The sequence below is a fragment of the Galeopterus variegatus genome, unplaced genomic scaffold (assembly GCF_000696425.1).
Source record: "Galeopterus variegatus unplaced genomic scaffold, G_variegatus-3.0.2 Scaffold189, whole genome shotgun sequence".
Lineage (NCBI taxonomy): Eukaryota > Metazoa > Chordata > Mammalia > Dermoptera > Cynocephalidae > Galeopterus > Galeopterus variegatus.
This window is the reverse complement of record NW_007726300.1, coordinates 795,877-813,799: the sequence shown is the minus strand read 5'-3', so window position 1 is coordinate 813,799 and position 17,923 is coordinate 795,877. Positions and strand designations below refer to the sequence as shown.

General features: G+C 37.5%; 1 protein-coding gene across 1 annotated transcript; it reads right to left on the bottom strand.

The window, feature by feature from the left end:
• Positions 1–2,683: 2,683 nt before the first annotated feature.
• On the bottom strand, positions 2,684–13,392 carry LOC103583305 (chromosome unknown open reading frame, human C2orf69). The gene is made up of 2 exons (XM_008564663.1): positions 13,060–13,392; positions 2,684–3,728 (listed from the first exon to the last, which is right to left on the bottom strand). Exons 1-2 carry the CDS (start codon positions 13,390–13,392, stop codon positions 2,901–2,903), a joined length of 1,161 nt encoding a protein of 386 aa, XP_008562885.1. The 3' UTR covers positions 2,684–2,900.
• Positions 13,393–17,923: the final 4,531 nt, after the last annotated feature.

Genomic DNA, 17,923 nt, shown 5'->3' with positions numbered 1-17,923 from the left:
CCACAGTCTAACCAAGTCTCTCTCTCTTTTTTTTTTTTGTCTTTTTCTGTGTCCGGCAACGGATCGCAACCCTCAGTGTTGCCCCCGTACTGGACCGGGGACCGGCAATGGAATCGCAACCCTCGGTGTTGCTCCTGCGCCTCGCTCAGCCAGTGAGCGGGAACCGGTCCGTATGTGGGATCCGAACCCTCGGGCGGGAGCACCGCCGCGCTTCCCAAGCGGCGCACTATCCAGTGCGCCACCGGGCCGGCCCTAACCAAGTCTCTTAATAAGCTACAGGAATACAGATACCTGAGATGATTAGCACAGAAAAGGAAGAATTATTTGTTAGAAATTTTGTTCTCTAGGAAATCCAACAGAAGAAATGGATATAATGCAGTTTTTTATGGAACAATTTAAAAGGGAGAAAAAATGTATTTTTACAGAAAAGTTTCAAAAAGTTGCTCATTTGAAAAAACATGGACGTTAATAAAAACATACACAAACCCTTTAAACAGGCAAGGTGGAGAGAAATAGCTTCCTTTCAAATAACAGTCTGAAGTTTTAACAATGCTAATAATATAAAGCACATCCAAACAAACTTCTGTGGGTTATTAATTTTAATACAATTATACATTCATGCTTTGGTTTAACATTATTTGTTGGACAACTTTAACATTATTTGTTGGACTACTTTTCTCAATTGACTCTTTCATGACAAAGGCACAATCCAAAAGGTTACACTAACATTTACAATAACAGTATTAAACAAATGTGGAGAAAGGACCAATTTGAAATATTAAACAGAAAATATTTGAATATGGATCAACATGAATATATTTTCATTCCAAAAAATATTTTTACTTTTCAGCATTCTCATTTTGATGTTCTAGGTGCCCGCTGAGTTATTCTTAATATTCATTCAACATATAACAATTATAATTAAGCATTCACATAGCTGAAGAACCCAGATTTTTAAAGACCAAAGGTTTTTTAAATGAGTTTTTCTGCTGAAAGTCTTTTTCCATTTCAGTTAATACTATGAAAATAAATGTCTTTCCTTCCCCCCTCCTTAGAGCATTCAGTAACGGCTATTTTACATTAGCTGTTTGTGAATTTAACCAAGGATTATTAAACAAATTTTAAAAAGCCACCCAATCATAGAGCTTAAAGGCAAGGTAATATGTAAAATGTAAGAATCAGGCTGACTTACTTCCCTGATGGGAATTTTTGGTCTCAAAAGAAACAGTAGGTATTTAGAGAAACTGAAGCAATATAAAACTACTTTGTCTTTTAGAAAAAGAAAGAGAAAAAAGAACCATTTAGAGATATTGTTCTGTAGTTCATATAATTAAATGTTAAAACACCAAAAAGGGATTTTTATTTTTAAGCATTTGAAGTAAGAATCCTTTTTCATGAGTCTATATTTGGAATGTACTTATAGTCATTAAAATTTAATCCTGGGAAGAAACCAAAAAAATCAACATTTGTATTCTATATTTTATAAATTTAGGTCTTCTGGGTCACTAAATAGTTTTGGGGCTTTTTTGGCAGCTGGCCTATACAGGGATCGAATCCTGGACCTTGGTGTTATCAGCATCATGCTCTAACCACCTGAGCTAAGTGACCAGCCCCTTCTGGGTCATTAAGATATTAAGCTTCAGTGTCATTTTTTTCAGTCCTAAAGCTGCATGTTACTTCCCTGCTTAGTTAATTCATAACCTGCAAAAGCTAATTATTAATAAACAACAAAAAAGTGCTCACCTTTTATTGTAATCACACAGCTATGTTTCGATGTTGGTTGACGTTCATTAGATCTTGATTTCTCAAAATGTATCTATCTAGGTCAAAAAAAACGGGCAGAAGGAAACTTCACCCAAATTATGTAGCAGTGTTAAGCAAATTCAGTTTCTGAGCCAAAATTAAATCATTTGTATCTTCAAACTTTCCCTTGTAACTTTTCTTATAGCAATATAATTTTGCATTTTGGCCAAAGAGAGCTATTTTCTTTTGGCAGACAAAATCATACTTCTGGAGACACATTGATTTAGATCTGTAGAATCTGTCTCCTTTTCAATAGAGCACTAACAAGTAGAGCATTATATATTTATTTTACCTAAGCTGATCTCTTTCAAAAGACTGATTATAATGAAAAATTTGAAATCTGCTCTAGTGTATTTTATCCAATATACGTAATTATGCTCCATTTCCCAAAACAACTGATTTTTGGCCAAGATTCGAGAAACCACAAAATGTCTTATCTGAAATAATCAATTAAAAACTGTCAATTAAAAATTAAGCCACAGAGCTTAAGTGTAATATGTTTTTCAAAACCAAATCTTACACTATCGCATGTTCTTGTCATTTGGAAACAGTTTGACTCTCAAGAAAAAAAAATGGTGGCACATTAAAGAATGAGTTTCTAAAACACAAGAGGCAGGATACAGTTATTCCAATATGATGGAAAACATCAGTGTTCCTCTACTTTGAAGACAAATGAAGTGTTTCCATTCAAGTTTTGAGTGCCAAACTAGCTAATTACTGTTAAAATGTCACCAAAATTAATTTAAAACATTAGTCAGAAAACCAACTATTTCCAACAAGAACAACTGTAGTTACCTTTTATAAGCATTACATCATAACTTACTTTAATTCTTAAGGGTCTTATATCTACTCATAGGATTATCACAACCCATATTTTTAGATTTCAGATTAACTAATTCTAACCCAATCCAAATTAAAAACTGTTCACATTCACAAGCAAGGAATACTATTGCACATTACACTCATATTTTAGGAATGTGTGCTTCCCCCCACCAACCCCCAAAATGACAATGCATCTGAGTTACATCTCATTATCTGAATTTATAACAAAGTGCTTATGCTCTTCCACTGAACAAGTACGTTATATTCTTGTAGTCTCAAAATACTTCATGAACCCTGAAGTGATTCTCTATGGAAGGAGGTTCCTTTGTAAAATGAATTTGGCTAGTCACCTGCATACCAAAATCCCCAAGTATCTGAACAAATTTCTTGTGCTCCTTTCCAATCCAAGATCTCATTGGATCACGTACTTGGTAAGGTGTCACATGGGTTTGAACGGTAATTCCTGTTTGTGCAAATTCTTTTAAGACTTCTGGATAAGTAACCCAAGTATTGCTTCCTCCAGAGTGACCACCATCCAGCCAGTACATCGTTCTTATGCTTTTGATAAAAGTATCTATGTTCTTGTCTTTCTTGGCTTCTTTCAATTCAAAAAGCAACTGATTCAAAACAACACAACCTTTACTGAATCCAATCAAAGTAAAAGATGCACCATTTAGTGATGGTGGATAAAAACTCATGACAGACTCATCAAATTTTTCACAGTTCCTCTCTTTTTCTCCCTGGCAACCATTCGTAGTAGGAGAAGAACTAGATCTACAATTAGATGCTTTGGAGTCCTTATTCCAAACATTCACATTCTTCTTTGATAGCAAACTGTTTTGACTTAAGTTAAAAGCATTAACTAATAATGTATAAAGGTGCTTAAAAGCTCCAAAGTCAGTACTGTGTTCTGGGGCACCAAACATGTTGCACTTCACAAAATTGTCATAGCAGCTAAATTTGTGCAAATGCATTCGGGAACACTTTATCACCCAAATATAACTATTTGGGAACCGGTGGGCTAAAGTGGTGGCAACATTTTCTAGACTCCAGTTTTCCCACTGATAATTCTCAGGATGACGAGTCATAATTTCATGGTAATTCTGAAAGGTAAAAAAGATGAAATAAGCATTAAATACACATTTACATAAAACTATTTCCACAAAAGTTTCCATTTTTATTGTGTAGGAAGTTAGGATGTTGCAATGCCCTATTGTTAATGTACTAGGAATAAAAACTATAAATCTGTCATCACTTTCTGGTTATAATATTTTGAACAAATCACTTCTTCAGTTTAAGCCTCAAATCCATCAAGGGCCAGGGCAATAAGATATACCTACATAGGATAATAATAATTTAAAAAACAAAACAATTTAGAAGTATTATAGATATGTTTAATAAATTTTGTTTTGTATACATATGATTGAGTCTCCTAACACATCAACTAAAAATATAAATTTGGTTCATTAGACATACTTTTTTGAAACAGTTTCCCTAATAAGCTGCCATCCTACATGCCTCTTTAGATTCATCTAGCAACCTGAACATTGTTTGATTTTAATTTTGGTATTGACACCAAAGCTGCAATGAACACTACAGAAAATCTTTGTACACATCTGTGATGATACATACTTAAAAATAAATTCCTAGATATAGAAAAACTAAGTCAAAGAATATTCATAATTTAAGGTTGGTAATATACACTACAATATTGATTCCAGATAGGTATGTACAATTTTTCTTGGTTACATTTCATTGGCACAGGATAACTCATTCAAATTTGGATTTATCAAAAATTAAATGAAGTTGAAATTTTGTTCATACATTTATTAGCCATCTAGATTCCTACTCTTGCCTACTCATATCCTTTGTCCTTTTATATTTGGATCTTATTTATTTATAAGCATTCTATATATATTAACAACTTTTTGTTTGGGTCCTAGGACATACATACAAATTTTGCTTTTCTTTCAATTTTTATTCATAGTGGCTTTGATTTTTTTAAAAAGGGAGCAATTCATTCAAATTCACTCATTTATCCTATAAATTTTACCAGATTATCTACTGATTGGGCAGGGAACAGAACATATGGATACCCCTGCCTATGTGGAGCTCACATTCTATTGCAGAGATACATAATAAACAACTCCACAAGTAAATAGAGCAACATTGTCTAACAGAGATATAACATGAGCCATACAAAATTTTTAGTAGCCATATTAAAAAGTTAAGCCATATTAAAAGCCATTAAAGGGCCGGCCCGGTGGCACACTGGATAAGTGCACCGCTTGGGAAGCGCGGCGGCGCTCCCGCCCGAGGGTTCGGATCCCACATACAGACCGGTTCCCGCTCACTGGCTGAGCGAGGCGCGGGAGCAGCACCGAGGGTTGCGATCCCGTTGCCGGTCCCCGGTCCGGTGCGGGGGCAACACTGAGGGTTGCGATCCGTTGCCAGACACGGAAAAAGACAAAAGACAAAAAAAAAAAAAAGCCATTAAAAAGTTAATAGGAAAAATTAATTTTAATAATGTATTTTATTGAGCCCAATATATCCAAAATATTATCATTTCAACACATAACCAATATAAAAAATTACTAGGAGATTATTACATTCTTCTTACTAAATCTTTGAAATCCAGTGTGTATTTTACACTTACAGCACCTCTCAATTTAGATGCTAAATTTTCATCGGAAATATTTGATCTGAATTGCGATGTTATAAAACTTACAGTTGAAAAAGTAGATTCACATACCCAAGTTGTTCCAAATATAATTAAAAGTTTTCCAGGAACTGAATTGAGTACCAGTTTTTAAATTAAAATTAAAATTAAATACAATCAAAAATTTAAGTTCCTCGATTAGACTAACAATGTTTCAAGTGGCCAATAGCCACATGTGGCTAGAGGCTACCATACTGGACAGCACAAAAAGTATTAGATGGTGGTAAGTGCAATGGAATATAACATAAAGCCAGGGAAAAGGAATATAAGGTTTTGGAGAGGGTAATAAAATTATTATTTAACACAGAATGGTCAGGAAAGGATTCTCCAATCAAGAGGTAATTAAAAAGGACCTGAACGAACTAAGGGAGTGAGCCATGTGACCATTTCAGGCAGAATGAACTGCAACTGCAAAACACCTTGAGGTAGAAGCATGCTGCACATAACCAAGATACAGCAATGAGGCCAGTGTGGCTCAAGTGGAGTGAACAGGAACAAAAGTGAACACAAAGAAGGGCAGAGATTGTTGGAGAGAAGAGCTGATCAGGCTTTGTAAGACACTGTTAGGACTGGCTTTTGCTCTGAAAAAGTTTGGAGCAGAGGACTGATATAATCTACGTTTTGAAAGGATTACTCTGGCTCCTGTTTGCAAAGTGGCAACAGGTGAAACAGGGAGACTTGTAAGAGGCTACTAAAATATAATCCCAATGAGAGAAGAAGGTGGCTTGAACCAGAGTGGTAGAAGAAGTAGAGGTGCTAAAAACTGGTCAAGATTCTGAATATATTTTGGAGATACAATCAACAGGATTTGCTGATGAATTGGACATAGAGTTTGAGGGAAAGAGAAACAGCTACTGTTACTGGTTTTCCTTATTTCTAACAGTAATATACAAAATATATCAACTATAAATACACCTCTCTTTTGACCTTTTGATTTTAATTCTAGAAATTTATCTCACTGATATAGTTGTATACAGTCAGCCCTCTGTATCTGTGGACTCTGCATCTGTGGATTCAACCAACCTCAGATTGAAAATATTTGAAAAAGAAAACTGCATCTGTACTGAACATGTACAGACTTTTTCTTGTCATTATCCCTAAACAACACAGTATAACAACTACTTACATAGCATGTACATTGTGCTAGGTATTATATGTAATCTAGAGAGGACTTAAGTATATGAAAGGATGTGCATAGGTTATATACAAACCCTACACCATTTTACATCAGGGACTTGAGTATCTGTAGATTTTGGTATGTGTGGGAAGTCCTGGAGACCAATCCCCCATGGATGCTGAGCGATGACTGTAAATGCACAAATATGTATACGAATATTTATTTATGTTTCAGAAGAATGAGGCAGCTCTATGAGTACTCATATGAGTTGTAAAATAAGGGCTATGCATTTGTGTGTTTTTTAAAAATTTTTTTACATAAACATAGAATGTATCTGGAAGAATATTAGGGTACTTCAGAAAGTTCACGGAAAGATTCAAGTTATCTCTCAATTTTATTTTTCCATGATATATATATGAGTACCCTCATATATATCGGTAACAGGGGTAGGCTTGGGGAAGGGAAATGAAGAGACTGGAAGGAATGGGGTGAAAGAAAGACTTACTTTTCAATGTGTAACTTTAAATAATCTAAATTTTTAGCAATATGCACATTTTTTCTATTTAAAAATTAAAAAGTAATAAAAGTAATATTATAAAAATTTAGTCTATATACAAAGGTATAAGAAAAAGACCATAGTAAGCTACCAATTAGAAATAATTATTATTAAAATTTTGGTGTCTAGCAGTCCAGGTTTCTTTAGTATACATACACATAGACAAGTATGTATATAAGAAAGCATTCTTTACTTCTCCTCCAGCAAACCACAATAAGCTTATACATTGCTTTCACTTAAAAATATATTACAGGCATGATTCCACTTTAATACAGACTTGCATCATAATTTTTACACATCAGTAAGATCAATACCAATTTACTCTTCTACTGGAAGTAAACGAGACTGCTTGTTTTCCCAGTCCTTACTCATCCTTAATGCTAATGGCTATTAGCATTAATTTTTAAATATTTTCTACTATGATAAAATGATGTCTTACTTTTGATTTAATTTGCATGTTTTGATTCCTAATCAGGTTGAACATTTTTCTATGTTTAATGGCAATTATCACTTTTTTCTTTTGTTAATTTTCTCTTCATGTTCTTTGATAATTTTCCCACTATGATGCTCAACTCCTTCATAACAGCATATTTCATTAGTATTAGTATTTTGCCTTATATGTTAAAAAAATGTATTCCCAGAAGGCCATCATTTGACTTTTTATGGATTCTGCTATTGCTTCTGCACGTCCACGTTTATGATATATACGATTATCATTACATCATAGGAGCTTAGATCCAGAAGGAATCAGCTACCTCTTTTTATAGTTAAGGTACCTGAGGGTCCTAGAAACTATATAGTTATTCGAATTATAAAGTTATTTAGTCAATGAGCAAAAAAGAACCCAGATTTTAAGATTTTCACTTTAGTCTCTACCACATAGAAGATAATCTCAATCTAAAAACTTCCTATTTTCCTTAATTAGCCCCAGGTTACTTAATCAGAGGGGGAAAAATGCTTATGCTAAGGAACTGTGTATATCAAAATGTAAAAACGGTATTGTTACTGTTGTGTCAAAGCCCAGATCTGAGAACAATGGGTAAGTACTTCCATATTCTAAAAAGAGGCACCAGACATCCCCATGGGACTTGCTAATAGGCAGACAAAACTAGTTCTGCAACCTAGGCTATTACCCATGGCCAATCCACAGGAAAGGTTAAAGACTAAGGGAAGATAGGGCTTTCTTTGGGGAATTTTCATCCTAGTTGGCAATGCAATGCACTTACTATCGTTGTAGGAGGTAAGTGTTGAAGGTCATGCTTCTTCTCATGCCTAGAAAAGCAGGTGGCAAGAGAATCTCCTGGAGAGATTAAGGAGCACTTACCACTCCACAGTTAGATGCTTGGTGACCTGCAAAACTTTGTAAGCCCACATCGCACTGCTATTGAAATAAGGTGTAAAGGGTTTTTAAGAAAACTTGACATATATCTCTAAGAGTTTAAAAACACTCATAGTAAAGTTTTAAGCTAGGTGGTCTACCCTTAGAGCAGAGTGAGAGCTATATTGGGTATGAGCTGTACTTCTGCTATGGTTTAAAAGTATCCCGCAAAGTTTATGTGTCACAGTGTTGACAGGTGGGACCTTTAAGAGGTGATTAAGTCATTAGGGCTCTGCCCTCATGATGATTTAATGACCTTATTGCAGGAGTAGGCTTCCTGATAAAAGGATGAGTTTGGTCTTGGTGTCTCTCTGTCTCTCTCTCTCTCTCTCTCTCGCATGTGTACTCTCTCTCATGTGTTCTCTCTCTCTCTCCCGTGTTCTCTCTCTCTCATGTGTTCTCTCTCTCTCTCTCTCTCTCGCATGTGGCCTCACTTGCCCTTTCATCTTCCGCCATGGGATGATGCAGCAAAAAGCCCTTGCCAGATGATGGCCCCTCTATCTTGGTCTTCCCAGCCTCCAAAATCATAAGCCAAAACAATTTCTGTTCATTATGAATTAGCCAGTCTCAGGTATTCTGTTATAGCAACACAAAATGGACTAAGACAACTTCCATCAAAAATAAGGCAAGGATGGGCCGGCCCGGTGGCGCACTGCTACAGTGCGCTGCTTGGGAGCGCGGTGGCGCTCCTGCCGAGGGTTCGGATCCCACACACAGACCGGTTCCTGCTCACTGGCTGGGCGAGGTGTGGGGGCAACGCCGAGGGTTGCGATCCCGTTGCCGGTCCCGGTCAGGTACGGGCGCGACACTGAGGGTTGTGATCCGTTGCCGGACACGAAAAAAGACAAAAAGGAAAAAAAAAAAAAGGCAAGGAGACATTTTTGGCCAAGCATGAAGTACACATCCAAGTAAGCAGGCTAGAATGATCAGAATAGGATCCAGCCTAAAAAGGCTGCCTGATAAGCAGAGGAAGTCCCAGGATACATGGCCAGGACATAACAATTAGGAAATGGTCATCTATATATCCTAGCCTTTAGAAAGCAAAATATCTTAAAATTCACCTTTTAAATTGTAAATGACCCAAATGTTTATGAACTGCTAAATAGATAAACAAATTATATACACATACCTTGAACACTACTTGGTAATAAAAAGGAACAAACTACTGATATAACAATAAGGATGAATTTCAAAAGCACTTGTTAAGTGAAAGAAGGCAGACACAAAAGACTACATACTACACGATTTCAAATTAATGAAATTCTAGAAAAGGCAAAACTATAGTGAAAGAAAGCAGATCAGCAGTTGTCTGGGGCTAGGAAAAGAGAACTGACTGTAAAGGGGCATGGGGTAATTTTTAGGGTGACAGAGATGCTCTACAACATGATTGTGGTGGTCACATAATTCAACACTTGTCAAAATTCATTAGACTGTACTAAAACTTAAAAAAAGGAATAAATATATTCTATATCCTAAGGCTTTAAAAAGTAAGATAATTTAAAATTGGAAAGCACCTGCTTAAAAAAAAATCCTGATCTCCCTCCAAAACCATTACTGATAAAGACATAAAGAGACAGCTAAAGAAAAATGAATTATGATAGCCTCAGTTTTCCTGTAATTCGAATGATGAAGGATATGTACACGATAAAAAAGGACATACAACAAAAGATGACTGCAAAAGGAACATCAAGAAGGTAATGGTAATTAGGAGGATTTAAGATTATATGGACAGCCAGTTCCAATTGATACCAAATATTGAATCAGTGTCAAAATGAAGCAAAGCTTCTAATGGTATCTTACAAAGTTCTTTCTGTTTGGCTCTATTCTGTTCAATATTTATTCAAATTAAGAATAAATAAAGCTATAAAAAGAGTGCTTATTTAATCTGTATGTGATACAAACCTATATAAGCATTCTAAAAGGAACAGTACACTAAAAAGATAGGCTGTATATAACAGGAAAAAATTCATAAGGATAAACATTAGGCTCAAAAGAATCAACTGTAAAAATATAGATGAGGAAATCTCACATAATAGTATTTTATGTAATAACAGCCAACACCTATCAAGCACATCATGCATTGTTCAAAGCAACTTACATGTATTCATTTATGCAACAAGTTATCTACTGAACACCTAATACATGCCAGTCACTAAGCATCAGATATATCAGTGAACAAACAGACATGAGCTTACATTTTAGTGGTAGAAGACAGACAAAACCCAAAATGAAAAGGAATATAGTAAGTGAAATGTATAAAAATAAAGAAGTTGAGAGGAAGCCTGTGTATACATATGATTATTAAAAATGGTCAGAAAAAGCATCACTGAAAGGGGGACTCTTGAGCAGACTTCAAAGAAGTCAGGTAATAAACCTACAGATATCTACAGGAAGTCTGTTCCAGGCAGTATGCACAATATTTCTGAGGTGAACTGTGACATGTTTTGAACACAAAGAAGGTCAGTGAGGCTGGAGCTGAATAAAACAGAAAAAAGAGCCAAAGTCAGAGAGGTAACAGTGTGGGAAAAGGCAAGAGATAGCAAAAAGTCTTGCAGGCCATTGAGAGGACTCTGGCTCTCACTGAGTGACATGGGAAGCCATTTGAGAGTTTTGAGCAGAGGTGTGGCATGATCTGACTTACATTTTTAAAAAGGGGTATTCTGATCACTTTAGATACATTGAGAAAATGAAGCCACTGGTTTTGATGATGGATTAGATACGAGATGTGAAAGAGAGGTCTAAAGGATGACTTCAAGATTTTTAACTTGAGCAACTGAAAAGGTTTCCATTAACTGATATAAGGAAGACCATATAGAGGTAAAGATCTAAGGATTTTAGGTTTGATACTACTTAATATCCAAAAGGAAATAATCATGCATACATTTGGTAAATTTAAAATTCAGGGAATATGTCTAGGCTAGATACACAAATGTCAGGGGTTGTCATGGTACACGTAGTATATAAAGCCAGTAGACAAAGATCACTAAGAGTGAAGGTAGATAGAGGAAAAGCCCAAGAACAGAGTGCTAGGGTACTCCAGTAATTTTAAAAGTCACCAGAAAGGTGAGAAGGGATGGGAACTCATTGAGTATTCACATATTTAATCTCCATGGATACCATACAAAATATTTTTCCCATTTTATAGTTGAGGTAGCTGCAATACAGAGATTTAACAACTGGGCAGAGATTTCAGAGCTAGAAAGTGCAGAATGAGGGTTCAAATCTAGGCAACCTGGGCTCAAAAGTCTTCTGATGCATTTCCTTCTTTTTCTTCTCTAAAAAAACCTAGGATTTTTAGAGCACTGCATACTCTGCATAAATTAACAGTATATCATTGTCCAAAAAGCTAATGGAATCTCAGGCTACATAAAGAAATGGATCATTTCAAAACAAAAGGAGATAACTCAAACGTATGTAAAACTTTTTAGACCTCATCTGAGACTTATACTACATTCTGGCTGGCAGACTTTGAAAGCATTTGATAGGTGCTCTATAAATGTTTATTTATCATTACTATCATCATGTAATTAATCCACAAATCTGTAGAAGTCATTGTCACAAACGCCACCTGTTGTTTTCCCAATCTTAGCACAAGCGTACCAATTGAGTAAATTAAGTTTCATCTGTTAAATCTACTAGCTTTTTTTTCCCATAGTTTTTATTAGCAGTAAATTAGATATATCTTTATCATTATTTGACAAGGCACAATGTTTAAGTGTATTATTTTAAAGCATTCATTTCAAAAACAATAAACTAATATTGTTTCATGGTATAAGAAACACACCTAGCTATATTTTAGCTTTACCTATCTACACTAGTGCTAATAGAACTTTCAGTGAAGATGGAAATGTTCTAGGGAAATTTTTTTTATCTGCGCACAAGCCATTTGTAGCTACTGTGCACTTGAAATGCAACTAGTATGACTGAGAAACCGGATGTTTAATTTTATTTAATTTTAATTAATTTAGACAGTTATTTATGGCTAATGGCTACCCTATTAGATAATGCAGTTTTAGATTAAGATCAAGCTTCCAGGACGACATAAGCACCGATATTTGCCTGCAGCTATAAAATTAATACGGTCAAAGTCACACACAAAAGCAAAAGTATAGAATCTACGTGAGCATCAACATATTGACATGCTTAGCAATTACTGTCCCTTTTCTTCCGCCCTCCCCCCAACCTTTTTTTAGGATTACTGAGTCATACCTTTGTAATGGTTTTTGTGTTTGCTTGTTGTTTAATTTCTGCCAGCGTTTTCTGAGCCCTACGTGATAAGTTAATTTAAAAACCATCTCTCGGTCCTCTGCCCAACACACACACACAGTCCTCTAAGAAACCAAGTTATAGAATGCATATACATTACGTGTCTCATTCCCTATATGTTTCAAATTCCATCCCCCCCAACTCTGCACTGACAACTGGCTCTTTCGACATCATAACCTTCCAACGACACCTTCCTCTTGGGGCTCTAGGGGGAAGGAAGCTGGGGTGTGGAAGGGCCGGTGTTGGATTTCTTGGCGTAACGGAAGTGCCACTCCCGTGAGTGCATTTGTGGGTGTGTTCAGGCGAGGCAAGGAACCCGGCAACACCCACGAGGGAAGAATCTGGTGAATGCGTGTATACACAGGAGGGGACAGGTGCCCAGGCAGGCTCCGGGTTACCTGCACATCCCCGGGGAAATAGAGGACGTGATGCTGTGGCGGCGATGGCGGCTCCTCCTTCGCCCGGTCCCCAGGGAGATCCCGCCGCTCCTGTCCCTCCCCCGCCGCCGCCAGCAGGAGTAACTCGTTGCTGCGCTGAGGATCGGCTCCCGGCACAGCAGACAGCTGCAGGCACTGCTGGCGGCGCCCCTCGGCCGACGGGGAACATCGCGCACCGCCGCTGCCGCCCGGGTTCATGGTTCCGGCCTGAGAGCGCGATGAGGCGTCTCTGATTCCGAGCTGCGGCAGCAGGAGCAGCAGCGCCGGCGACCGCAGGAGCCTGAACCCCCACATGGATCGCCGCCACAAGAGCGGTTCAGAGGTGGAGGCTGGGGCCTGAGGGAGGGACTTCTGCAGGCCGCCCCAACGGTCGGCAGGAGCCGCCGGGGCGGGAGCCGGCGCGGGGGCGACGACGGCGTCAGAGGCCGACGTCCGCGCGCAGCGTGCGTGAGAAAAGGAGGGGTGTGCGCGAAATCGGGCTCGGGATCCCGGCGCGGGCCATGGGGGCGTGGCACGAGGAAGGACGTTTGTGATTGGTGGGTTGTGCTGCGGCCGGGAAGTTCGAAAGGAAATCTGGGGAAGAGCCGGATGAGAGCACAGGCTCAGGAAAGAACCCAATACTATCCGCAGGGGGCGGGGGGGCGCGGCAGTTTTGGCGCATGCGCAGCGGAGGCAGCGGCCGAAGGTCTCTGGATAATAATACGGCGTAGAGATTTTAGTATAATTCCTCCCCGTTCCGGTAGGTTCACCTCCCAGGTGAGGTTTATCTAGTCTTCCTAAGTAGAAGTGGAGTAATTATTTTCTGTGGAGCAATCCGTAGGAAGTCTTCTACCTGCCCTAGATGAAGGGAAACATTTCTCATACCTCGAGTTTCTTGAGTAAAATTAGATATACGAAGATTTCTAGGATTACGGGAAATTCGTGCTTATATATTAAGTCTAATGGAACTCCGCTTGGCAGTGGGGAGCAGAGCACGTGGACTAGGACAGGACAAATGGGGGCGAGGCATTACTTGTTAACACATTGGGCTGTGGCTGGTGTTCCCAGCCAATGAGGTTTTCTATTTTAGGGTTTTCAGAAACCAGTTTGAACAGTGTTGTAAGTCTTAGGTGTCCAACAACTATCTTGTGGCCAGTTGTATAGGGATAAGATTTGGCAAAATATATGCTAAAGACAGGAAAGAGGGGTAGGGGTGAGGGCAGGATCCAGTATTCCAAATTCAAGTGCTTGTGAAGCAAGGCACTGTAAAGAACCTTCTGAGAAAGAATATTAGTGAGAATTATTACAGGGCCGGCTGTGGCGCACTAGGGAGAGTGCAGCGCTTGGGGCACAGCACTCCTGCCGCAGGTTCGGATCCTATATAGGGATGGCTGGTGCGCTCACTGGCTGAGCGCGGTGCGGACGACACCAAGCCAAGGGTTGCGATCCCCTTACCGGTCACACACACACACACACACACACACACACACACACACACACACACAAAGAATTACAAAAATTACAGCCAACGTTTATTGACAGCTTACTATAGGCCAGGTCTCTAACTAAGCACTTTATATATAATTGTTCTGAGTCTACGTATGTGTGTATTTAAGCACATGTACTAGTTTCTTTGCTCCACATATCAAAATGTTAACAAATAGCTTGGAATAAGACCACAAATTAACAAGTTATAAAATATAATTTTTTATATATATACTTAGTGACTTCATAGAGGTGTAATATGCTAACCTACTCGGGTCTAAATTATTGAATTCTATCTGACATCATGAAAGTGTAACCAACCAATCAAAAATTGTTTAATTACTACGTAGATCTGCTGCTATGTAATAGTAACTGGTTAAAAAGAAGTAGAAGTAAATTTTACAATAATGAGTATATAACCACATTTAAGCAACCAGCCTTCACTCTGTTTTACAAATTGCATACATGTTACTTGCCCTCACTAGGTGGAGGATTGCTGAAATGTAATCTAAAAGTCCAAACATGTACATGTATCGCAAATGCACCTTTTGACTTTTGTGGTCTTGTTTTTAGGTTGATCTTGTAATGAAATCTATCCCTATTGAAGGGGATGGAGAATTCTTATATTTTAAAAAGAAAATTAATTGTAGCAAATATTAAGTAATACTAAGTTGTCTCAGTATAACTAAGATAGTTGAGGTCTTTGAGAAATAAAAGTAAACATTTAAAGAGCAGAGTAAAGAAACAGACTGCAGTAAGCACAGAATTTTTCCCACAGTCAAGGATTTGTACAATCCTACAGGAGATACTGCCAGAGAAAGTAACAGCTCTCAATTCATTAATTGAGGTATGTATGTCATTTATGGTAAGTCACTGACACTGCATTTCTTCCCACAGGTCCCCTGGATATTACTGTAATACCTATTTTCTCTCTCCACCTCCTCTGTCTTCTTTCAGGAGACCAATTTTGTAAGTTATGGTTTTTCTAACAAACAGGGACACAGATAATTCAGTATTTCCCCCTTTTTATTCTTTCTCAGAGCTGGGCTTTCCATTCCAGCAAGAGGTCTTACATATCTAAAGTTCCTGTAACCAGTTGTGTGAGTTTTCCCCTCTTTTCTAACTGATAGGGACCTCCACAGTGATTTTATTATGTTTATAGTGCCCCAAAGGCTACGGCTCATCTCTGGACTCTTGACAATTCTCAAGGGATCCTGTTGGGCTCTCAGAACTTTTATTATGCTACTCAATATTGTAGATAGAAAAAACTAGAAAATTGGAAGGAATCTGAAAAAGTCTAATTTACTTTGGAAGGGCGACATTAAAAGACATAAACTCCCATATCTACAGAGGCCAGTTCTGTATCACAAGTAGTAAAATTGGCCATATATAGAACAATAGGGAGTGGTAAAGATTGTGGCAAACTAGAAGGACATGTTATACTTGAAGGAGAGAGTCACTATTCACTACCAGTTGTAAATAAAGGCAACATTTTGCCATACCTCTAAATTTTTCAAGAGAAATCAGATACACAGATTTGTATGTGCCCTTTGCCAACTTATAAATGTTGGAACTAATTGTTTATAAAACATTGTATCAAATTAAATGCATGCATAGGCCAGATTTGGCTTACAGTCCACAAATGTGCAACTTCTTTACTAAAAAGTAAAATGAATGAATACAGGAAGGCAGGGGATAGGGAAAAAAAAAAAACAGGACAAATGTCTTTAAATGTGGCTTCTTGTGAGAGACTGAGAGGGAAAAGAATGGGGGAAAAAGTCTTAAAGTTCTACTGTGGTATTTGAATTGGATCCCATTTGGTGTTCTTTAAGAGATTCCAACAAATGTTTTAATTTTTTTCAATTATTCTTGATTTTTTTGTGTGTGTGTGACCGGTAAGGGGATCACAACCCTTGGCTTGGTGTCTCCCGCACCGCACTCAACCAGTGAGCACACCAGCCATCCCTATATAGTATCCGAACCTGCGGCCTTGGCGCTCCCAGCGCCGCACTCTCCCGAGTGAGCCACAGGGTTGGCCCCAGTTATTCTTGATTTTAATCAGGTGTCTTTTGTGTTGTAATAAGCCTCTGTGGCAAAACTGGACCTTGGGAGGAACAGGCTGTATATGAGGTATGCCACTCTAGCGTATAATTTTGCCTTCAAAATGTCTGATTAAGCAAAATTAAAGAATAAAGCCATTTGGGGATTTGAAAGTTTATGTTTTGGATAGTTTCACTAGCTAGGTGATATGCTTTACACTGCTCCTGTAGTATATGATTTAAACACATGCTTCAGCAAAATACAAATCAGTACATGTCAAGGTCTTATATGAATAGATCATCTTTAGCATTCAGTGAATCCTCAAATCCAATGATTAGCTACCAGTGTTTGCATATATTGTACTTTACCCACTGTTAAAAAGTAGGAAATATTGAATTGATTAAAAACAATAAATCCTCAACAAAATACTAGCAAGCTAAATCCAGCAACATATAAAAAAATTATACACCATGACAAAGTGGGATTTATCCCAGGAATGCAAGGTTTTGTTTTACATCTGAAAATCAATTAACATTATACACCATATCAACAGAATAAAAAACAAAAGTGACTTGATCATCTTAACAGATGCAGAACAAGCATTTGACAAAAATCCAACATCTTTTCATGATAAAAACACTCAACAAACTAGGAATAAAAGGAACTTCATCAACCTAATAATAGGGCATTATGAAAAACCCACAACTAACATCATACTTAATGGTGAAAGACTGAAAATTTTCCCCCTAAGAACAGGAACAAGATAAAGATATCTACTCTTGCCACTTCTAATTGACATTGTAGTGGAGGTTCTAGCCAGGGCAATTAGTCAAGAAAAAGAAATAAAAGATATCCAGAGTGAAAAGGAAGAAGTAAAGCCACACAGGTGACACGATCTTGTATATAGAAAATCCTAAGGAGTCCACTAAAAAAACTATTAGAAATAATAAATGAGTTCAGCAAGGTTGCAAGATACAAAATTAATATGCAGAAATCAATTGTATTTCTACACACTAGCAATGAATAACCCAAAAATAAATTTAAAAAACAATTCCATCTACAATAGCACCAAAAAAATACTTAGGGACAAATTTAATGAAAGGAATGCAGAACTTATATACAAAAGCTACAAAACATTGTTTAAAGAAATTAAAGAAGACCTAAATGGAATGACATCCCATGTTTATGGATCAGAAGACTTAATGCTCTTAAGATGGCAATTCTCTCTAAATTGAGCTACATATTCAACACAATTAGTATCAAAATCTCAGCTGCCTTTTTTTGCAAAAATGTACAAGCTGATTCTAAGATGCATTTAGAA